We start from the raw sequence: 24,513 nt of genomic DNA on the forward strand, positions 1-24,513 counted from the left end.
TTGGACCCTGTTGTGCTTTTGAGTCATTATAATAATGCCTAGCTACAATTACAGTTTACACAACAAACCAAACTTGTTTTACCACGTTCCATGCGGAAAGACTGGCGTTCACCTGATAGAGAAAGCGAAGGTGCACTGTTGTCGGAACTGCATCTCACGTGGAAATTTGACCCAGAATTTATTTACACTAGCCCTATTATTATTATTTTCGCGCCATTCAACATTCATGTGAGCATTCAAAATGTATTTTGTCGCACGTTTGTTCCTTTTTGGGACACTTTCGACAGTGGACTGTGGGTAAGAATATGTATTTATCTGTAATGTTGCTAAAAGTGAAAGTAAAATGTTGTTTTGGCCAAGTTGCTACGTTTTCTTTTTGTTTTCATGTGGACAAATTATTATTATAGAGATTTCAAGGATTTAAGTTCAATTGTGTCATGTGAAAATTGAATGTTTTGTGAAGTTATTTATTATTCTGTTATATCGTTATTCTGAATGAGTTACTTACTTAGTAACTACAATTTAGTTCTTAAAACAGTATAGGTAATTAGGCTACAATGTTTATCTTTTACCTGTTACTGCCAAGTTCCATTGACTATACCTGATTGCACACCTGTGAAAACCATCTAATCTGGCAACATAAATGGACAGTTTGATTGGTTGGAAATGCTATGGCGCGATTAGCCTATAGTGTCTTAATTTCGTTGATCCAGGATCAGTTTTAGTTTGGTCTCTTTCAATAACCATTGTAGGCAAAGTGGTGAACAAAAATGTAAGGATTATTAAAGGACAACTCAACCCAAAAACTATATTTTGGTATTTGTTCCATTGTTGACATAGTTTCAAAATGTTTTGCTTGTCAGCGATCAAGTTTCAAAATGTAACTTTCATAATACAGAAATCATCGCCATATGATGCATGTGAAAAACTTGATTGCTGACAAGAAAAACGTTTTGAGACTATGTGAACAATGAACTAATGAAACAAATACCAATATATAGTTTGGGGGTAGAATTTTAATTTAAAAACAGGAAATGCATTTTTATCACTCTACATAGCCTACTGTAGATATTTTAGTAAATCTTCTAAGTACAATGCAAAGGACAATTTACTTGACTCTAAGAACAATACCATACCATAGGTAAGTTATTCCCTCACTTCTTCTACTTGTTTTTCTTCTCATATGTCCATCTTCTTATGTGGAAGCATGGCTGTAAGATTGACCAACAGAGTGATGGCACATTGAAATTCATATACGGCACTGACCAATATTAGCTACGATGGTGATGACTTCCTGGCCTTTGATGATGGCACTATGCAGTGGGTGACACCAGTCGATCAAGCTCTGCCGACTAAGAGGAAGTGGGACGGGGTGCAGATCCTCAACCAATACACCAAGGGCTACCTGGAGAAGGAGTGTGTGGACTGGGTTTCTAAATTCATGGCATATGGGGAAAAAGTATTCAGTAGAGCTGACTGTGAGTACTTATGAAAGAGGTTAATAAGGACTGAGTATTTAAACAAACAAGCTAACAATTGAATGGTGATCTGAACTTCAAATAGTGTAAATGTGGATAAGAGAAAAGGCATATTTGTACATGTGAAATCATAAATAAAACACTCATGTTCTCTATTTATTCCCTCTTTAGCCCTTCCAAAGATCTATGTTTTCGCAAAAAAAAGCCAAACTGCGGGACATGTCCGCCTGACTTGAATGGCTACAGGTTTCTATCCCAAAGAAGAATGGGGTCCAATTGACTGATAAAGATGAAGTGCAGTCTCCAATAGTCCTACCCAATGATGATGACACCCACCAAATCAGGAAGCGTGTGGAGATCCAAGAGGCAGACACATCTGATTATAAATGCTATGTTCACCATGGAACATTGCTGAAGCCAATTGTGGGAAAATAGGGTAAAGTATTCTAGTGTTAGTATCAATGGCAGTAAAATCTGATGTTTCTTCGCTCTTACCGCAATGAAGTCATGAATATAGATTATATTTCGGTTAGCCATCTATAAAAAATGTGACATAATAATATAATCCCCATTCATCAGCATTTAATATTCTTAGTTAATTCATTTGAATAATACACATAAATGAAGTGGTCGATTGTTGATAAATTATATGCAAATGAGAACTGTTTCAAACTCAATTTATATGATTTTATAGTTAATGCTTAATATGTCCTCTTTTCTTCCATACAGATGGAAAATGCTGTGACTAGCCATGTCACAGGTGGTGTCATTGGTGCTGTTGTGGTCCTTCTGCTCGTATTGATCTTGGTTCCTTTGATACTGTTTATTTAGAAAAGGATAATATGTAAATGTCATACAATTATTGTTTTATAACAATGTGTTTATGTAATTTGACACACTTATTGATATTATTATAGAGAGAAGGCATTCGTCTAAAACTTCTATGCTCCTTCTTCTCCCAGCACTCCTGGCGCAGAACCTGCAATTCCCCAAAATCGACCACAGTTCTGCAACGTTCACCTGTGGGCCACCGCTCTTCAAGGCCAACCTCTGCTGCTGTTAGGCCATGACCAATGGGGTAAAGACCCATGAGGTAAGCATGGCTGGATTTTATGCCATAGTCAGGTCTCAATTCAATCCGTAGCGTTGAAGATTAAAGGCAATGTTCCCGCATTCACAGAGACTGCATTCACTGTAAACGCTGCATATGTGAGCTCAATCGGAAATTACCTTTAAAGGGGCAATCAGCAGTTGAAACAATAACAAAGCATTTTCCCAGACCTTGTTTTGTTAAAAAGCTGAAGGATTGGGCTGGTGAAATGTGGCTAACCACTCTGAAATTCATAAACAGAGCTATGGATGCAAAGACTGACCATCCATGATGTCAAAATTAAAGTTTTAATCATGTTTTGAGGCTACATACTGTTTGTTTACATTTACTTTGTTTACAAGTATAATTTGGGTTCTGATGAGGTACGACAGTTGAACTAAGCTCATGAGGCATTTACAAGTTATATTCTTGAAGAATCAATTGGTATACAGTGCATTCGGAAAAGTATTCAGACCCTTTCCCTTTTTCCACATTTTGTTACGTTACAGCCTTATTCTAAGATGGATAAAACATATTTTTTTTCTCATAAATCTACACACAATACCCCATAATGACAAAGCAAAAACATGTTTTTATAAATGTTTGCAAATTCATAAAAATATAAAACAGAAATACCTTATTTAGATTAATATTTAGACCTTTTCCTATGAAAGAGCTCAGGTGCATCCTGTGCATCCTGTTTCCATTGATTATCCTTGAGATGTTTCTACAACTTGATTGGAGTTCACCTGTGGTAAATTCAATTGATTGGACATGATTGGAAAAACACACACCTGTCTATATAAAGGCCCCACAGTTGACAGTGCATGTCAGAGCAAAACCAAGCCATGAGGTCGAAGGAATTGTCCGTGGCCCCCCGAGACAGGAATACATCAAAGCACAGATCTGGGGAAGGGTACCAAAAAATGTCTGCAGCATTGATGGTCCTCAATAACAGAGTGGCCTCCATCATTCTTAAATGGAAGAAGTTTGGAACCACTGAGACTCTCCTAGAACTGGCCACCTGGCCAAACTGAGCAATCTGGGGAGAAGGGACATGGTCAGGGAGGTGACCAAGAACACAATGGTCACTCTGACAGAGTTCCTATGTGGAGATGAGAAAACCTTTCAGAAGGACAACAATAAAGACTCTCAGACCATGAGAAACAAGATTCTCTGGTCTGGTGAAACCAAGATTGAACTCTTTGGCCTGAATGTCAGGCGTCACTTCAGTTGGAAACCTGGCACCATCCCTCCGGTGAAGCATGGTGGTGGCAGCATCATGCTGTGGGGATGTTTTTCAGTGGCAGGGACTGGGAGACTAGTCAGGATCGAGGGAAAGATGAACGGAGCAAAGTACAGAGATATCCTTGATGAAAACCTGCTCCATAGCACCAAGGACCTCAGACTGGGATGAAGTTTCACCTTCCAACAGGACAATGACCCTAAGCACGCAGCCAAGACAACCCAGGAGTGGCTTCGGGACAAGTCTCTGAATGTCCTTGAGTGGCCCAGCCAGAGCCCGGACTTGAACCCAATTGAACATATGGAGAGACCTGAAAATAGCTATGCAGCGACACTCCCCATCCAACCTGACAGATCTTGAGAGGATCTGTAGAGAAGAATGGGAGAAACTCCCCAAATACAGGTGTGCCAAGCTTGTAGCGTCATACCCAAGAAGACTCGAGGCTGTAATCGCTGCCAAAGGTGCTTCAACAAAGTACTGAGTAAAAGGTCTGAATAATTATGTCAAATTATTTATTTTTAATACATTTTCAAACATTTCTATGGCCTATTTTTGCTTTGTCATTATGGAGTATTGTGTGTAGATTGATGTAAAAAAAACAATTTAATTAATTTTAGAATAAGGCTGTAACATAAAAAAGTTTGGAAAAGTCAAGGGGTCTGACTACTTCCTGAATTCACTGTAATATCATTAATTTATAAGACCAAAAATGTGTGTAGCAACTGCAGATTGTCCCTTTAAATATGAACCGCTCTATAATGCTGATATTCTGTGCTACGCATTGAATTGAGCCCTTAGTGTTCATGTTTAAAACGTGTCTAATAATGCTTTGCACTTTCCAAATACATTTTTTTCCCTCCAGAACAAATCACATGGTAAACTTGATAACATGTGAATCTTAGTTCTTACATCAACACATTAAATAATGAGTACGTTTATATGCGCACTAATAGTTCGATAATGGCAGTTGGCCACGTATGGCATTAGTCATGTAAACACATTACTCTGCTTATTTTAATTGGCATAAGGTCATAATCGAAGTAAGCATACGCCAATCAAAACACCTAGTTTTCTGAGCAATATTTAAAATTATTAGGACATGTAAAAGGCTTAATTGGTGTTCCAGCTGTGTGTCTGCACATGTGCAGACAGAGCTTGTGAGAATCTGGCAACCCATCATTACGCCCACCTGGCAACCATCATTACGCATTCCTGCGCCTCATCAGACATACCTGTACTTCATCACTTCCCTGATTACTCCTCCTTTATCTACACTCCATTGTATTCACCCCTCAGGCAGTATTTGTTATGTTTTACATGCTAGACATGTCCCTTGTTTTGTATCGTTCCATGGTCTTTGTAATTAAACTCATTAACTTCACTTGCTTCCAGCCTCCCTGCGTCCATGTTATACATGCACACAAAAAGCTTATTTCTCTCAAATCCTGTGCACAAATTTGTTTACATCCCTGTTAGTGAGCATTTCTCTTTTGCCAAGATAACCTGTCCACCTGACAGGTGTAGCATATCAAGAAGCTGACTAAACAGAATGATCATTAAACACAGGTGCTATCTAGAAGAAAAAGAAACGCACACCTATTAAGAGGAGGTGCTGGCTAACGGAGTAGAACACTGGAAAATAAAAGAGAGCCGCACACTCTAGGAGCTCAGATGCAAAAATGTAATTTCCAACGTTTAGACAGCCAAGCTGTCTTCATCAGGGTATAATCACAAACACTGTGGGATGACTCGTTTATATAGTGTCAAAAGACACAGGTGTTTGTAATCATGGCCAAGAGTGGCCTAATATTATTGGTTAATAATCAAATATGAAAATGTCATACAAAGAACAGCATACAAACAACAAATGGATAGCATATGATCATAGATTAAGTTGACTACACAAGCTTACAAACAATTACAATGGCAAAGTCACAATAATCACAAGAATGGCTTCAGATCAAAGTCTACGTTGAGACCGAAGGGCGCAAGGGTCTTTAAATTACACAGGTGCACCTTCTGCTGGGGACAATAAAAGGCCACTCTAAAATGCCACAGATGTCTCAAGTTTTCAGAGAGTGTACAATTGGCATGCTGACTGCAGGAATGTCCAACAGAGAATTGAATGTAAATTTCTTTTCCAATGTCATTTTAGAGAATTTGGCAGGGGGGGAAATTAATTTGGATTGGCTGGTCCTGGCTCCCCAGTGAGTGGCCTGGCTCCCAAGTGGGTGGGCCTAAGCCCTCCTAGACCCATCCATGGCTGCGCCCCTGCCCAGTCATGTGAAATCCATAGATTAGTGCCTAATGATTTTATTTGAACTGACTGATTTCCTTCTATGAACTGTAACTCAATAAAATCTCTGAAATTGTTGCATTTACATCAATACTTTAGTTAAGTGTATAGTTTTCACAAATCAAAGTCTTCACAAAAATAACATGGTCACTGTGGTAAAACGTTTATTTTGATTGCCGATTTTCTGCATTTATCTAAATCCCACCAGTAGCCTGATTTCAGAAGTGTGCATGTAAACAGGATTATTAGGGAAATTGTTCTTCTTGCAAAGCATGTAAATGTTTTAAACAAACTATTATATGAACCTGTCTATCCACAATAATTGCATTAATGTGTGCAGGTAACTCTGGTCAATGTTACCACCTTCTGAAATGTAAATTGAAAATTACTACAGTAAAAAAAAGCCTAATCCAGGAAGCACAGACATCCCAGTACTGTTATTGTTATTTGTTGTTATTCTTAAAATGAATGAATGTTTTCAATATTGGCCAGGACGTAAATACTGTACAAGGACAATAATGCCATCTACACATCTTTGAGATGAAATTAATTCATACTCACCTTCACACTTACTTTTTCTTTGACCATAGGGCGAATTCAACGAAAACCCAGTGTTGCTTAGCAACCTGATGTCATTGACAGAGTACACTGTGACCATCTTGGCTTTGTATGATAGGGGTCCACCAGTAAGACTGCCTCTCTTCTCCCCTCTATTCTCCCCAGTTGTTAGTTGTGGAGAGCTGTATGGTACAGTGGTACTGAAGGAGGAAGACTGTGTCGTGGTAATTGCTTGTATTACTAAATGATGAGAGTTATAAACCACACACAAGTCAGAGTTATATTTAAACTTCATCTTTAATTATATGAGCTTCACCATAGCCTTATGACTCTCAGATCAATTTAATGTCTATAAATGAATTCTGAGAGTGCTTACAAAAGAACACTAGTATCTTTTATAGCCAAGATACACCCCCCTCAACTCACATGACCAACCACAGATCTCAGGAACTTCACAAAGGGCCTTTTACTTGATAAAGGAGTATCCCATAGCCAGATAGCATTAGCTATACAGTATCGTTCAGTTTGGTCTCTAAGACGAGGTTCTAATCCCGTTCTTGGTACTTCATAGTACCAAAACATTACCTCATCCAATGGCATATATCAATTGTCAATTCTAGATACTCCCATCTCAAATACACCCCCTCCTGGACAAGCTCACTGAGGGGAGTGAGCCTCTAGGTCATATACTATGAAAGATAAGTTCAACATCAGAGGGGTAATACAATGGTTCCAGACACTGCCATACACCTCCCCCCAATGGGAAAAGGAGGGAGTGACTGGCATACAGACATTGTGGAGCCCTTCACATGGTTTAACAGATACATTCACATATGAAGACAATGTTCAATTCTGACTTCTCCCTTTCTGATATTCTGCATATTACCAGACATGTAAAAGACAAGCCTGACCTCGCCCCTCTCTGGGCCCCAAGTGACTTTTCCCTAGAGAAGAAAGGAAAAATGCAACTGCCAACAGTATAGTCCAAAAGAAGACATTCTAATGACAAGTATCTCACATAAGCATATTATGAAAGTAAATAAAACATCTTATTTATCTATGTTACCTTACTAATTCTGATTCAGCTACGACAACTGATGGCCAGATAGTTGCTAGTCCAAAATATTAATCTACTCTGTACTGTACTGTATTGCTCTTCTGTGTTGCTGTCCTGAGCTGCTTTTCTTTATCCTAGGAATTTAATAATAGGATTTAGTGGAAAAATATGTCATTTTCATTGACTCATTTTCCCGCAGACGACAGTTAGGGTTTTGAGGTGCTAAAAGAGTCACTGTCAGGGAATTCGTAACACTTATTGCCACCTTACATCCAACCTCTGCAGCTATCTCATTTGGTTACACTCTCTATGAACTACGTGTGTGCAACACATTATGAATGTTTTTAGGATGCAATTTAGATGGAAAATGTATGTCATGTGTATTCTCTTTTAAATGACTCACCCTTTGTGTCTAATCCAGAGACGGTCCCAGAGCATCTCAACCTGAGGAGCAGTGAAGTCTCCACAGAGAGCTTCAGGGTCACCTGGGAACACTCAGGCCAAGACGTGCTCCTTTACAGACTGTTCTGGATCCCAACCAGAGGGGGAGACACTAAAGAAGTCTGTCTGTCTGTCTGTCTGTCAGGTTTTCTGTCTGTATGTTGATCTTGGTCTGTTAGTTAACCTCTTCCAAGCCAGTCTTCAATGCGTTTTCCCTGTTGCTTACTGAATCTCTCTTCCTCTTTTATTTTCTCCCTCCCTCTCTCTCTGCATAGGTGAAGATGCGGAGGAATGGTAACATGAACACCTACATTGAATACAAGGAGGCAAGTTTGAAAGTGACACCATGACCATCAAAGTGTCAACAGGTAAACTACAGGATATATAGCTAATGTAACCGCTCTCAAAAGACTTTGTAATTGCACTTTTGCACATTGAGCATAACAGGGTCAATGTAGTTGATTATAGTTGAGTATGTATAGTATAGTGATACTATTGGGTAACGTTTAGGTGGAAAAAGACTTGGGTTTACCAAAAAATTATACAAAGAAAACAGCAGAGTTTACAAAAATATTACATGAGGAACAATTTAGAAATAACTTGAAATGGGAATTTTTATGTTTGTGCTTTTCTGATAACTAATTTCTGTGTTTGTGCAAGTGACTGATTTAACGAATCTTCACTTATCAGTATTTGCAATTTGGCAGTACACCCAGACCTTGTTTTGAGAAAGAACAAAATATATCTCTGTTTCAAGGTCTCAGTTTAGAGAGAAGAAGCCTCGTGAGGTGTTGGTCTGCCACATGTTATGAACCAGTATTGGTCGGTGACATGAATGAAACAAAACGTTAATGATTAATTATGCTAAATCATACAAATATAACTTGTCTGTGTATAGCCGTATATAAGACAACTGCTGGAACTGTCCAGGAAGAGCTTGTGATTGACTTGTGTATTACGGTGCCGTTACACCCTCATCTGTTTCCCCTGTCTTTGTGCTTGTCTCCACCCCCACCAGGTGTCTCCCATCTCCCCTAATTATCCCCTGTGTATTTATACCTGTGTTCTCTGTTTGTCTGTTGCCAGTTTGTTTTGTACTTCAAGCCTACCAGCTGTTTACCCATGGCGCCTGTCTTATCTATAGTTCCTGTTTTCCAGTTTTCCCGGTTTTGACCATTCTGCCTGCCCTGACCCTGCCTGCCGTCCTGTACCTTGCCCCACTACACTGGATTATTGACCTCTGCCTGCCCTGACCCTGAGACTGTCTGCCGTTCTGTACCTTTTGGACTCTCTGGATTACTGACCTTTGCCTGCCCTTGACCTGTTATTTTGCCTGGCCCCTGTCCTAGTAATAAAATGTTGTTACTTCGGCACTGTCTGCATCTGGGTCTTCCCTAAAACGTGGTAGGTGCATTGAGTTGGTTGGAACCTCTCCAGCACACTTACAATAAATTATGATTAATTTAAGATTGACTTCGAGTGTCCCTGTGTAAGAATTTCCACAACAAACTCATGCTTGTTTTCATTGCAAAGGTTATTTTTATCACTTATCGTAAATCACGTGGTACATTAGTCATAAACAGGAGAGACAGATCAGTTACTGTACTTATGATCAAGAACAGATTTGTCAAGAAAGTGAAACACTAGAATAACAAGCATTCTGTTTGACACAATGAACCTAGGATACTTCACATACTTTCAGCTTTAGTATGAAGATCGACAAGGATAAGATCATCATCCTTCAAGGTCAAATCAACTTACTGATAAATGTTGTCATGTTCCCACACAAGAGCCACAAAGAGGAGCATTATTGTGGCAGAATACAATGAGTTTGTTTAAGTTCAACATGAGTTGACTTATCTTTATATATATATATATTTATATATATATATATATATATATATATATATATATATATATATATATATATATATATATATATGTATATATACAGTGGGGCAAAGAGGTATTTAGTCAGCCACCAATTGTGCAAGTTCTCCCACTTAAAAAGATGAGAGAGGCCTGTAATTTTCATCATAGGTACACTTCAACTACTTAAACTATGACAGACAAAATGAGAAAAAAATCCAGAAAATCACATTGTAGGATTTTTAATGAATTTATTTGCAAATTATGGTGGAAAATAAGAATTTGGTCAGTAACAAAAGTTTGTCTCAATCCTTTGTTTTATACCCTTTGTTGGCAATGACAGAGGTCAAACGTTTTCTGTAAGTCTTCACAATGTTTTCACACACTGTTGCTGGTATTTTGGCCCATTCCTCCATGCAGATCTCCCCTAGAGCAGTGATGTTTTGGGGCTGTTGCTGGGCAACACGGACTTTCAACTCCCTCCAAAGATTTTCTATGGGGTTGAGATCTGGAGACTGGCTAGGCCACTCCAGGAACTTGAAATGCTTCTTACGAAGCCACTCCTTCGTTGCCCGGGTGGTGTGTTTGGGATCATTGTCATGCTGAAAGACCCAGCCACGTTTCATCTTCAATGCCCTTGCTGATGGAAGGAGGTTTTCACTCAAAATCTCACGATACATGGCCCCATTCATTCTTTCCTTTACACGGATCAGTCGTCCTGGTCCCTTTGCAGAAAAACAGCCCCAAAGCATGATGTTTCCACCCCCATGCTTCACAGTAGGTATGGTGTTCTTTGGATGCAACTCGGCATTCTTTGTCCTCCAAACACAACGAGTTGGGTTTTTTACCAAAAAGTTCTATTTTGTTTTCATCTGACCATATGACATTCTCCCAATCTTCTTCTGGATCATCCAAATGCTCTCTAGCAAACTTCAGACGGGCCTGGACATGTACTGGCTTAAGCAGGGGGACACGTCTGGCACTGCAAGATTTGAGTCCCTGGCGGCGTAGTGTGTTACTGATGGTAGGCTTTGTTACTTTGGTCCCAGCTCTCTGCAGGTCATTCACTAGGTCCCCCCGTGTGGTTCTGGGATTTTTGCTCAGCGTTCTTGTGCTCATTTTGACCCCACGGGGTGAGATCTTGCATGGAGCCCCAGATCGAGGGAGATTATCAGTGGTCTTGTATGTCTTCCATTTCCTAATAATTGCTCCCACAGTTGATTTCTTCAAACCAAGCTGCTTACCTGTTGCAGATTCAGTCTTCCCAGCCTGGTGCAGGTCTACAATTTTGTTTCTGGTGTCCTTTGACAGCTCTTTGGTCTTGGCCATAGTGGAGTTTGGAGTGTGACTGTTTGAGGTTGTGGACAGGTGTCTTTTATACTGATAACAAGTTCAAACAGGTGCCATTAATACAGGTAACGAGTGGAGGACAGAGGAGCCTCTTAAAGAAGAAGTTACAGGTCTGTGAGAGCCAGAAATCTTGCTTGTTTGTAGGTGACCAAATACTTATTTTCCACCATAATTTGCAAATAAATTCATTAAAAATCCTACAATGTGATTTTCTGGATTTTTTTTTCTCATTTTGTCTGTCATAGTTGAAGTGTACCTATGATGAAAATTACAGGCCTCTCTCATCTTTTTAAGTGGGAGAACTTGCACAATTGGCGGCTGACTAAATACTTTTTGCCCCACTATATATATATATATAAAGATAAGTCATCCATAAGTCATCCTCTATTTTGTTTATTAAAGTCAGAAATTACCTTTAAAAAATAAATATATATATATATATTTTTTAAAGGTAATTTATTTACTTATTTATGTATATATTTTAAAGGTAATTTCTGACTTTAATAAACAAAATAGAGAGAAGATGACAGTGGGGAAAGATAGAGGTTGTGTCAAAGGGCAGTAGGCCGGATTCCAACACCATAGACATGACAGTAATATGTCATATTTTGCTTTATTATTTATGATAATATAAACATAAGTTATTCCAATCTCTTTTTCAAAGAAGACCAATGACAACCCCTCTTCTTTTGACCCGTCTTTAAAATTATTACATCAATTTTTTATAAGATTTGGTTTAGACTAGGTCTAACAGGTATACTCTGTAAGTGATGGGGTTTGACTGTTATGTTGTTACTTTTTCAGGTCAGGGTTCTAGGGGACATTCTAGTGAAGGTTCTAGTCAGGAGGGAAAACCAACCAGAAGCCGTGATGATACTGATGAGAACCAACGACTGCTACCTGGTGAAGGTCTGTATATCAACCTCCCTCTCTATATTAATTACACCCTTTCATGTTTGGGTCATCTAAATGAGTAACTAAAATTAGATTTTTTTCATTCAAAAGTAAATATGAATTGGAATTACAATAAAAGTATATACACTGCTCAAAAAAATAAAGGGAACACTTAAACAACACAATATAACTCCAAGTCAATCACACTTCTGTGAAATCAAACTGTCCACTTAGGAAGCAACACTGATTGACAATAGATTTCACATGCTGATGTGCAAATGGAATAGACAACAGGTGGAAATTATAGGCAATTAGCAAGACACCCCCAATAAAGGAGTGGTTCTGCAGGTGGTGACCACAGACCACTTCTCAGTTCCTATGCTTCCTGGCTGATGTTTTGGTCACTTTTGAATGCTGGCGGTGCTCACACTCTAGTGGTAGCATGAGACAGAGTCTAAAACCCACACATGTGGCTCAGGTAGTGCAGCTCATCCAGGATGGCACATCAATGTGAGCTGTGGCAAGAAGATTTGCTGTGTTTGTCAGCGTAGTGTTCAGAGTATGGAGGCACTACCAGGAGACAGGCCAGTACATCAGGAGACGTGGAGGAGGCTAACAACCCAGCAGCAGGACCGCTACCTCTGCCTTTGTGCAAGGAGGAGCAGGAGGAGCACTGCCAGAGCCCTGCAAAATGACCTCCAGCAGGCCACAAATGTGCATGTGTCTGCTCAAATGGTCAGAAACAGACTCCATGAGGGTGGTATGAGGGCCCAACGTCCACAGGTGGCGGTTGTGCTTACAGCCCAACACCGTGCAGGACGTTTGGCATTTGCCAGAGAACACCAAGATTGGCAAATTCGCCACTGGCGCCCTGTGAAGAGCACAGGGCGCCAGTGGCGAGTTATATTGCAGATGAAAGCAGGTTCACACTGAGCACATGTGACAGTCTGGAGACACCGTGGAGAACGTTCTGCTGCCTGCAACATCCTCCAGCATGACCGGTTTGGCGGTGGGTCTGTCATGGTGTGGGGTGGCATTTCTTTGGGGGGCCGCACAGCCCTCCATGTGCTCGCCAGAGGTAGCCTGACTGCCATTAGGTACCGAGATGAGATCCTCAGACCCCTTGTGAGACCATATACTGGTGCGGTTGGCCCTGGGTTCCTCCTAATGCAAGACAATGCTAGACCTCATGTGGCTGGAGTGTGTCAGCAGTTCCTGCAAGAGGAAGGCATTGATGGTGAAACTTACTCAATATCCTTAAAAATGACTAAAACCAAATCGAAACTGTGTAGAAATGATAATGGACCTAAATTAATTTATTGACTGCTTAATCACCGAAATGAAAGCTAGACAGTCAGGTAGCATCGTAAATTCCAAAAACGATGGATAGAGGACTGTTTTGCCAATTCTGACGACGAGAAAATATAACCAATTTTCGGTGCTGCCCTCCGGACCTCATTGAAGACCAGATGCGGTCCCCGTAGTGCAGAGTCAGTGTCGTACATATCCTAATGAGTATCACCATCTTTTTATCTTAAGGGAGCGAGAAGGGCATTCAACTCCAGTGAAAGAACAAGAGACCCAGAACCCTCTGCTGGGAAAGGATGGAGCTAATGTGTGTTTTATGCTGCTTTAAAATAGATTATTGTATCAGCTATCAATAATGTAAACCTAGATACGCTTTCCCCCAAATATTTGATTATTTCTATAATTTATATTCTGGATATTTAACTACATGATCCTAATATATCTGTAATGAATACTCTGAGAAAAAAATGTGGATTCACGCGCAGAGCATGGCAGGTGTTTATTTCGCCTTATAGCAGAAGGCAGGAATTGTGGTCACAGGCTGGCAATGGTCATACACAGGTAGGCAAACGGGCAGGTGAATCAAAACTAGGACTGAAGGCTATAATTGGTTCTCACAAACGAGCTAGGAAAAGGCTTAGTAGAGTCAAAACGAACAATACTTCACAAAGGCACAAACAGAATGAACTGAACTAAATAAGGTGCTGATGAGACCAGGTGAGTAACTAACACAGGTAAAATCATTGAACAAAAATGAAAGACAGGGCTACGTTCAATAACACAACGAAACAGAACACAAGGTTGACTAAGAAAATAAATACAGAACCTTACAATATCATACTATTATATTTAACATTCTATTATAATTATCCTATTATATATCCTATGATGTGTATACTACATAAGTATTTGCAAAAGCGTAAGCGTTAGTGTTGTCTTGTAACTGTTTGGTACACCTTCTATCACCAAAGGGAAATGTTTACAATATATAATGTAGACATTAGTTTTCCAAATGAAATATCAAAGGGGCATGATGATGAGCGAACACAGATATGAGTTGGCTAAATCACAAACAGACTGGACCACCAGGCTAGCATAGTATAGACAAATAATATAGAACGGAACAAAGAATTTAAGAGAAATTCCATTACCGTGGATTGTTACAATCACTATTACTTTAACTACTGAAGTAGTATGGAAATTAAACAAAAAACGTAGATATGGTTTATCTAATCTTGGGTGTGTGCTGCTGATAGCCCTTTTTTTTTATACTTCAACAGAATGGGCTTCTTCGTGGTTATTTTACCACATACATTTAAGGGGATTTGTCGCTACAAAACAGTAGAGATATAATTGATTTTAATGTTCCACTGGGTAGAGGTGAGGCCAAATGTAAGATCAAAGCCCTTTTGATAGATGTGTAGCAGAAGAGATAGGACTCTGAGCCCAAGGGCCAACATTTATATGCCCTCCAAAGTAAGGTCGGTGGACCAAGATTCAAAGGTCAGATTCAGAAGGAAAAGGTTGTGTTTTCTCAATTGTGCCTAGAACATCATTAAATCTGGTGGGCAAGCATGCAAATGGTTTGTGTCTGGAGTGTATGGTCGCTGAAACGGTGGAACATGTGTTGTTATATTGTTATAAGTATGTTGAAGAGAGGGAAAGATTTAAGTGTAGTGTCATTGAGGTTGGGGGGTGTGGGTTCGAAGGGATTTGGGGGATGGGGGAGGGTCTATTAGAAGTTAGTATGGCAGTTTTTTGTCCCCTCAGAAGTACTGAGTTAGGTAGGAGGATTTAGAAATGTGGAGCTTATGTTGTAAACCGTGATTGACCACACACTCCAGCACAGTAGGTGGCGGCATGCACCTTTAACGTTTGTTTGCGGCCCGCTATTATATTATAGAAGAAGACGACGACGAAAAACATCAACAACACGGACGTAGAACTGAGAGGAAGGAGGGAGTTTGTTTTGATTTTGAACATTCTTTCCTCGTGGACGAAGCCAAACACTCAAGAGGGTGAATAACCACAAAACATGTCTAAATTACTGTATTTGAATGCGTTTCTTTCTGAGCGTTTAATGGATGTTTGGGGCAGTTTAGAAAGTGGTAGTTGAGTACCAGATCTCCCGATCTAAACAGGAGAATGATTGGCTACGAAGACTGCTAGTATGGATCACACCGGAGATAAAACGATGTACAATAGGTTCGTTGCTATGTAGGTATTATCTACTCAATTAATACATTGTTTATGGCTGACTAACATCGATTCACCTATCAACGACTTTTAAGTTTAACTTTCACCATTAAATATCTAGCTAGTGCTATCTCGAAAACCTTGTACTAGTAGCTACTTAGACATGTCTAAAGGCTTTAGCTAGCTATAACTCAGCTTCTCTCTTATTCCCACCAGACTCCCAGCAGCTCTCTCACCCAGTCTCTGAAGGGGAGGTTGGCCCTGAGCAGCAGCACTGTGGGTCCCCCAGTCTGGGGCAGGAGGAACCAGAGCCCACACAGATTAAAGAGGCACAGACACATAAACATCCATTCATTATTAAAGTTCATGCAAAAAAAGTATCATCCTATATATCCTACAATTTAAAAACACAATACAACCACACGTGGATACAATGCATTTAAAATGATTGAGGATGACACAATAACAAATGTATTTCCATTTTGGCCTTCTTGATGAAAACACAATATATACGCAAGATTATATCATAAAAACAAAATACATCATCTCATCAATAGGGAGGTACCATAACTTTTTTGTTGGCTGTTCTCTCTTAAAGCATTCATCCCCCTGTTAAAGTATGACTTTTTGCCCCCTATGGAGTTATCTGTAGCAAAACCCGATCCACCCGGGGCGCCAACTTTTGTTTCTGGGTACGCCATACCCACTCATGAGAACATAAGAAGAAGACAACACGGATGTAGAACGGGGAGTGCAAGTAAAAATATATATTACATTCCTTCTTCGTAGACGAATTCTAGTTAGTTAAAACCAGAGATTGAGATTCTTTTGACAATAATAATTCCGCTACTACAAGTCTACAAAAATGTATAAATTACAGTCTTTGAATTCGTTTCTTTCTGAGTGTTTAACGGCGGCGGCAGTGGAGATTTTGGGGGCAATTGAGAAAGTAGTAGCTGAGTACCAGGAGGAGATATCCCGATCTAAAGAGGAGATTGATAGTCTACGGAGACAGCTAAGGATTACACCGGAGATAAAACTATGTAGAACAGGTTTGTGTGTATATCTCACCTACTCAATTAATATACCGTAATAGTGATGAACATTTCAACGTTTTAGTTTAACTTGAACCATGCATGATTATTTTGTCGCTGTCGCAAAATTCATGTGTAATCTATGGAACGCCGTTTGGATCTTTGCGTGTCAAAAAAGATACGCGTTAAATAAGCTTTTCATTTGACACGTCAAATAATACGATTCTATTATAGAATGTTGTGTGTCATGAAATTACACGTGCAAGCCAAGCGCCACCACTACTATCAGTAGCACTGTCAAACTGTACCAAAAAAGTCTGCAAACAAGCACACACCGGCCACGAACATTGTGTTTTACAATACCGCGTTGGTAATACGGCATTATTTGTTCGACCGCAATTTCTGGGCTAGCTAGCTAGCTTTAGCTTGGTACCTAGCTAGCACCAATACAACCAGTCTGAAAACAATTACAAGTAGAAACTGCAGTCATTTTCATCATTCTTAGCAATGATTTAGGAATCCTTGTGAGTAAGTATTGGCTAGGTAGCCACTTGTTGTTCGCCTTTTGAAATTGAACCCTGTTGCCCAAAGCTAAGGTTATAAGCAGGTTGGGGCAGGTAGCCGTTGGGCCAGTAACCGAAAGGTTGCAAGATCGAATCCCCGAGCTGACAAGGTAAAAATCTGCCGTTCTGCTCCTGAACAAGCCAGTTAACCCACGGTTCCTAGGCCATCATTGTAAATAAGAATTTGTTCTTAACTGACTAGCCTAGTTAAATAAAGGATAAATAACAGCCAGGTAGCTTCGTCTGGCTAGTGAGGCTAGACCGGACCAGGCTGTGTGTTATGAAGCTAGCCACAATAAAGATTAGGCACAAGAGTCGAATTTGCCGATTGCCTTCAAAATAAAAGTCCCCATTTGAAGTGATACAGAAGGTGGAGTCATGCCGTATTTAGACTAGATCATGTTAAACAAGGTTGGAATGTGAAGTAATGAAATGGGGTATCAGTCTACTCGTTGACACCAACAGACCACAACTGTGAAGCGTTTACACAAATATTAGCGTTGTAGCGAATATTGTGTGAAATCCCCAGCCATGACATTCATATTGCACTGGCGGATTGTGGGGATCAATGAACGTCCTCCTCAGAGTTGTCAGACTCCAAAACATCCACGCAGAACTGTTTTTCATCAGAAATAGTGTTCAATACACATAGCAGGTTGACAATACATGTGGCTCAATTCACAGTTGTTTCAGAGTCCCGTAATAAGAGCTATGATGCTAATGTTCTCTGGGTGTCACTGAGTACCCCATGTCATTGAACAACAATCCATAGGTAAGGCTCTACAGTGAAATAAGTATGCCCCCAATGCAATTCTAAAGTCTAATACAATTCAGTGTGATTTCAACAGATTTTTGTCAAATTAACAAATTACTGTCTTTTGTTGATTTTATATAACATTCTCGTTTTCCATGATCTATTCAATTATGGCATTATTCTACTATTTGTATTCATTTGCATCACTATCAATGACATACTTTTATTTTGAAGGCTAACCGCAAAAGTCCACTATTGTGGCTCGCTTCACATAGATGGTCCCGCCACCATTAATCAAATAAGAAGTGTTTTATAAATTAGGGTTATTTTAGATGATGACACCTACCTATATAGTTAACTAGATTATGTCGCTTTGCTATGTTTTTGGGGAAGAACATTGTTTGCATCTATCAGCTAGCTAGCTTTTTTTTAATGACCAACACTGTAGGTGCGCGAGACAACTTTACCAGCACCATAGCACACGTATCGATGAATCGTTGTGACATGAAATACGTGTGATATTGTTATCAATGTGTAATAACTACGTAAAAAATGTATGAACGCGTTAATTTATTATGTGAACTGCAGTCATATTCACGTCCTGATTGGTCAACGCACGTATAGTATTCTTGTTTTTGACACGCAAAGACCAAACGGCGTTCCATAGTAACCATGCTTGTCTGCGACTGTCTTTTCCCCCCTCCAGACTCCCAGCAGCTCTCTCTACCTGTCTCTGAAGAGGTTCCCTTTGAGCAACAACACTGTGAGCAGGAGTGTTACCCCACTCGTGGACAGGAGGAACCAGGGCCATCACAGATTAAAGAGGAAAAGGAGGAACTCAGGACCAGCCAGGAGGAAGAGCAGTTTCAAGGACTGGAGGGTAATACCATAGAGTTTATATTTAGTGGTCCCTGTGTAAAAAGGGAATGGGATCATGAGGCCTTAAGCCGCAGCTCAACTGTAATTAGTGACCAAGTAAATAGACCACCATTGGATCCCAAACCACCATTGGGGGCACACTGTTCTGAACTCAGCACCATGTCTAAAAAATCTCACTACTGCGGCAAAGTATTTGCTCTGAAAGCTGACCTTCAGAGGCATGTGACTCTCGCCAGGGAGAGACCCATTGAATGCCCCTACAACGCCACATGTAAACTGAAGGCCCATGTCCCACTCTGTCACGGTGGGAAACCCTGCCCTGTTTGTGGCAAGACCTTTAAAAACAAAGACCATCTATCCCAGCACATGAGGATTCATACACAGAACAGGCCATTTAGCTGTGGTGACTGCGGAAAAAGTTTCTATAGCAAGGGGCTGCTGAACGTGCATATACAGACTCATAAAGGAGAGAAACCATTCATCTGTGGATACTGCGGGAAAAGCTTCTATCAGAAGGGGAATCTAAACCAACATTTACGGACTCACACAGGAGAGAAACCATTTAGCTGTGGTATCTGCGGAAAAAACTTCAGTCGAAAAACGCACCTGAACAGGCATATCCTGACTCACACAGGTGAGAAACAGCATGGCTGTTCTGTGTGTGGTAGAAGATTCGCTGAGAATGCTGACCTGCTGAAGCATGTGGATAAAGTCCACAAATAACAAAACCAGGATCAAAACCGAATGGAGAAAGACAACCAGGACACAGACATCTATCAGAAGATGGGAATAAAAAGGCAGGATATGGACAACACCAAACTGGATCCTTCATGCTGTAGGTTTCAAATGAATAGACGTAGCCCGTTGAAACATTAGCCAATTAACAATTAGGTTGTTTGTTTTGGAATGTATCAGTCAGAGTGAAGAGAACATTTTCAGACTGTTTATACATTAAAACATTGAACTTTCCAGAAAATGGTATCCTTGAATTTGAGTATTTATCTTGACCCAATGGTCCATTCTGTCCTGTCCTGCTCATCCATGATATTGTAGCAATATATTGTAGTTGGAATACTTTTGCGGTGAAACTGCCACGTCCGTTGGTGATATTACAACAGATGTTACTTCAATGACTAACACTGCTTATTTTTTTTTCTCACGGACATCGTTGCACACTTGATAGAACAGCAGAGTATTTTACCACGATGTTAAATAAATAAACAAAACAATAACAAATGTGCCTGGAGCAACCAGTGGTGCTGTTTCACCTTTCGCGGATCTCAGCTTTAACCCAACACCTAGCAACCTCTTGGGACCTCTTGGTGTAACAGTTAAGGTGTTGGCTTGACAGTCGCTAGACCCCAGTTCGAGTATCATTGTGTAGCAAAGGCTCTGTCCCTTTAACTGTACACTCCTGTGTGTGCACCTTCTATTTATTATGTATTGTAATGGAAACTGTTTACCATTTGAAAAACCAAACAGAGCAAAGGGAACAAAACAGGGAGGGACCTATCTAAATGTGTCCAATGAACTCTTGTTTTTGTTGCAAAATGTTTTCAGTTTGTAGTAAACGAATCGGCTTAATGAATACACCCCTGTGTTTCTTTGTCTTTTGGTTCAGTGATGAATCTCACTGCAATTATGTAATGTTGAAGCCATTATCATGATTATTCTGATTTGGATACTGGTTCTGAAATGTGGTGGAAATAATGATGTTTATGACTAATAATTGTTATCTTATGATATTAATATATGATAATGTGAATTCTTTATGAAATTATTTTAAATATGCTAATACACATTTTTTGGGGTTTATATTTAGCAGATAAATCAATAAGGAAACAAGGCAAAAGTAAACATGCCATCCCCCACGAATGATGCAGTGTGCACCTCATCTCTCCTGTCACATCCAACCTGGATCAATGTTTGTTTTTAATGCAGATGAGAGCACTGAATCAGCGTACCATGAGTTTTAATGCTCGGTGGGAGACGGCACATTATTCCCATTGAGTCAGGAACTAAAACTCCCCCACAGTGACCCGTGAATGCATTGTCTGCAGCATTTGGTCACATGACAGCTCGATCAGCTGTTAGATTTCCGGCATGTCAACTAAGCCAGGATCACAGTCAAACATTTTGCTGATCAGATTTTGTGGATTCGGTCACTCATCTGTATAATTGTTTGGTATTTCCCCTGCATGCTTGCGTTCAGTTTGTTCAGTTTCCCAAATATGCCTGTTACATAGGCAAGGAGACACATTTTATTTTCATTACACAGAAAGTCAAGTGGGGTTTTTTTTCTTTTCTTTTTTTTTTTTTTTTTTTTTACATCTATTGCAAATAACAACAGCTCCTCTCTGAATTGAAAAAATATTTTCAACACTCCTCAATAATCACCAACCCTCGGTGTGAAATAGAACATTGTCATGTTATGATTAAATATCTCCACATCAGTGGCAGTCAGTGCCTTTTAAGATGAGGGAGGACAGTTTATTTTTCTTCATGAGCTTGGCCTTATTTATATTACAGCATGTATTGTATTATTTATTTAACCAGGAAAATATGTAATTCATATTCCATTCACCTAGTTCAATGTAACAGCGATGGGTTTAGGCTACTATATAATTCTTCTAAATTTACCTATACCAATCATGAGGTTGCTACAACCTAGCCTATGAATGAATGTTTATAATGTACAGTACCAGTCAAAAGTTTGGACACCACCTCATTCAAGGGTTTTTCTTTATGTTTTACTATTTTCTAAATTGTAGAATAATAGTGAAGACATCAAACTGGTACTGTAGGTGCACACAGGTCAACACACATTCAATACCGCCTTGCACACTTTTGCCTGCATCTAGCTGATATAGGGTGTAATCATTAGTCCAACACTTGCAAATTAGAGTTTCTATTGGACAAAATCATGTATGTTTATCCCTGTTATGTTCCGTTTTAAGATTTATTTTCAACAAAATAGGTAGAATGAATACACCCCTGATCACACGTAAACACAGTTAATTTTCATAACAGCCACGTTGTATTCCTTCTCGCATCTATGTGCTCTACTCCTCTCACCTTTTCCCTTCGTTGCTTGTGGACATCAATGCACAACACATCAGCTGTATGTGACGAGGCGAGACAACCTTTCCAAGCCAAACCATATCATAAAGTAACAACATAGTCAACATAGCTAATAGAACTAATGCATTAGTAAACCTGCTACAATCATGCAGTAACGTTAGTGTACAGTCAGTAAGCAGTTTAGCTCTTACACAGGCGGGCCCCGGGGGCAAATACATTTTTAAACCCGAAAGCATACCTTGACTTGCAAGAGTTCCAGTGTTGTTGGATAGTCATAGACAGCTAGCTAATATAGCATCCCTCTGTTTGAGTAGGCTAAACTAGCTAGCTGCATTTGCTAGCTAAGTGAAACTGAAAGTGAGGGAAAAAACACACTTGCTTCTCCATTTTGGAAGAAATTAATTTGTTCAAAACTGTTCAACTATTGTCTTTTTCTCTCTGAGTCAACTACTCTATCTTACTCTATTCATTCTCTGATCCTTTGATTGGGTTGGCAACATGTCAGTTCATGCTGCAAGAGCTCTGATAGGTTGGAGGACGTCCTCCGGAAGTTGTCATAATTACTGTGTAAGTCTGTAGAAGTGGGTGAGAACCATGAGCCTCCTAGGTTTTGTATTGAAGTCAATGTAGCCAGAGGAAGACGGAAGCTAGCTGTCTTCTGGCTACACCATGGTGCTACCCTACAGAGTGCTGTTGGGACTACTGTAGACCATTGCATAATAGTATGTTTTAATCAATGATTTGGTGACGTGATTATATTTAGTATAGTTTTATCTAAAAAGGATAACTTTTTAAATGTTTTACCAAAATGTTTTGTTGTAAATCATTGGTCCTTCTCTGAGGAGCCTCCACTGCTCTACATAGTTTTGTAAACAGTGGTTTAGCCTACAATCGAAGTTGCCTGCTGCATATCTCAGAGTTCTGCGCTTAGCTCTTTTGCTGCCAGTTGCACTCGGTGTATCCATTATAGCTCAGTAGGTGTATCATACAATGCGTCCATATGGCAGAAGGAGACTCATTCATAACTAGAGTGCAGAGGCCTGCCCGTCATCCTGCCATAGATGGAGCCCCATCTGTTCAAAAGCACACAATTCGATCCCATGGAATCTGTTTTTCATCAATATAGCTATGCAGCACACTGAACATTCACTGTGCCATTTCATGCTCGGGAATCGTGAGACAAAACAAAATATCCTTGTGAATACCACCCCCCGACATGTAGCGAACAAAGGTCAATGCATCTCGGCCCTCACAGCTAACGTCCATTTGGAGAGCATAAGGTGGGGAGTTTGAGTCGTTCAGTCAGTTTCCTCTTGATTGCTAGCTATAGCATCAATTCTTAGTTTCACAGTGTTATCTGACAAAGGTATTGATGTGAGTGTCTGTACCTCTGCCTCCCCACACATTGTTTTCACCATATCAATTGCGGCCAGTAATATCAAAGTCTCTACAATAGTGTGTGGTTTCATAGTGTAGTGGGCTTAGCCATTCACCGTGGGAATGATTCAAGTTCAGCCTATTCCCATGATCTCAGGGCGCTCTGGTTGAATTTGAACTTAGATTTGAATCATTTTAATTGTGGTTTTTAAGGTTAAGCACATTACAATGATTGAGAGACAAAGATGACATTACAATATAACTTTTTTTTTACCAGGATTGTGGAAATTCTCCGACCCCATTTTCATATCCGGTGACCCCCCCCCTAGTTTAGGAACCATTGAGCTAGCTAGTCTGCCTCGCTAATGTTAGCTCAACTTAACTACTGAATGGATGCTCTTCGTCTGTTCTGGTCAACTCCTCATTGGTGGATGGTGTCGTGGGCAGAAGGATACAACAACCTTCTCTCTTTTGTGCTGTTTATTAAGAACTTGTCATACCACACAGACTGACTTGTCTGGTTAAATAAAGGTCACTTTTTTTTATGACTCAACTAAAAGTGAAAGTCACCCAGTAAAATACTACTTGAGTAAAAGTCTAAAACTATTTGGTTTTAAATATACTTAAGTATCAAAAGTAAATGGAATTGCTCAAATGTACTTAATTATCAAAAGTAAAAGTATTGATCATTTCAAATTCCCTATATTAAGCAAACCAGAATGCACAAATGATTTTCTTTTATTGATGGATAACCAGGGGTACACTCCAATACTCAGACATCATTTACAAAGCATTTGTGTATAATGAATCTGCCAGATCAGAGGCAGTAGGGATGACCAGTGATGTTCTCTTAAAGTGTGAATTGGACCATTTTCCTGGCAAAATGTAAGTACTTTGGGAGTCAGGGAAAATGTATGGAGTAAAAAGTACATTATTTTCTTTAGGAATGAAGTGAAGTAAACGTTGGCAAAAATATAAAAGGTAAAGTGCAGATACCCCCCCAAAAGTACTTAAGTAGTACTTTAAAGTATTTTTACTAAAG

General features: G+C 39.7%; 1 protein-coding gene across 10 annotated transcripts; it reads left to right on the forward strand.

The window, feature by feature from the left end:
- Nucleotides 1-31: 31 nt before the first annotated feature.
- On the forward strand, nt 32-20,605 carry LOC112233135 (zinc finger protein 37-like). Of its 10 annotated transcripts, none has more exons than XM_042309981.1 (8): nt 32-1,478; nt 1,650-1,914; nt 2,208-2,571; nt 8,147-8,534; nt 9,325-9,570; nt 12,190-12,294; nt 16,000-16,835; nt 18,841-20,605. In XM_042309981.1, the coding sequence occupies exons 7-8, from the start codon at nt 16,649-16,651 to the stop codon at nt 19,734-19,736; spliced, it is 1,083 nt and encodes a 360-aa protein (XP_042165915.1). In that variant the 5' UTR covers nt 32-1,478; nt 1,650-1,914; nt 2,208-2,571; nt 8,147-8,534; nt 9,325-9,570; nt 12,190-12,294; nt 16,000-16,648; the 3' UTR covers nt 19,737-20,605. The 10 variants fall into 10 exon arrangements, with proteins under 10 accessions (XP_042165915.1, XP_042165919.1, XP_042165918.1 ...); XM_042309985.1 differs by having other exon boundaries at nt 16,000-16,540; XM_042309984.1 differs by lacking the exons at nt 9,325-9,570; nt 16,000-16,835 and having other exon boundaries at nt 8,147-8,322; nt 8,442-8,534.
- The last annotated feature ends 3,908 nt before the right edge of the window (nt 20,606-24,513 follow it).

Source organism: Oncorhynchus tshawytscha, linkage group LG31, assembly GCF_018296145.1.
Source record: "Oncorhynchus tshawytscha isolate Ot180627B linkage group LG31, Otsh_v2.0, whole genome shotgun sequence".
Classification (NCBI taxonomy): domain Eukaryota; kingdom Metazoa; phylum Chordata; class Actinopteri; order Salmoniformes; family Salmonidae; genus Oncorhynchus; species Oncorhynchus tshawytscha.

Coding starts and splice junctions, on each gene's coding strand:
- LOC112233135 (XM_042309981.1), top strand. CDS start 16,649: ATGTATAAATTACAGTCTTTGAATTCGTTTCTTTCTGAGTGTTTAACG. Junction 16,836..18,840: donor GATAAAACTATGTAGAACAG/GTTTGTGTGTAT, acceptor TCCCCCCTCCAG/ACTCCCAGCAGCTCTCTCTA.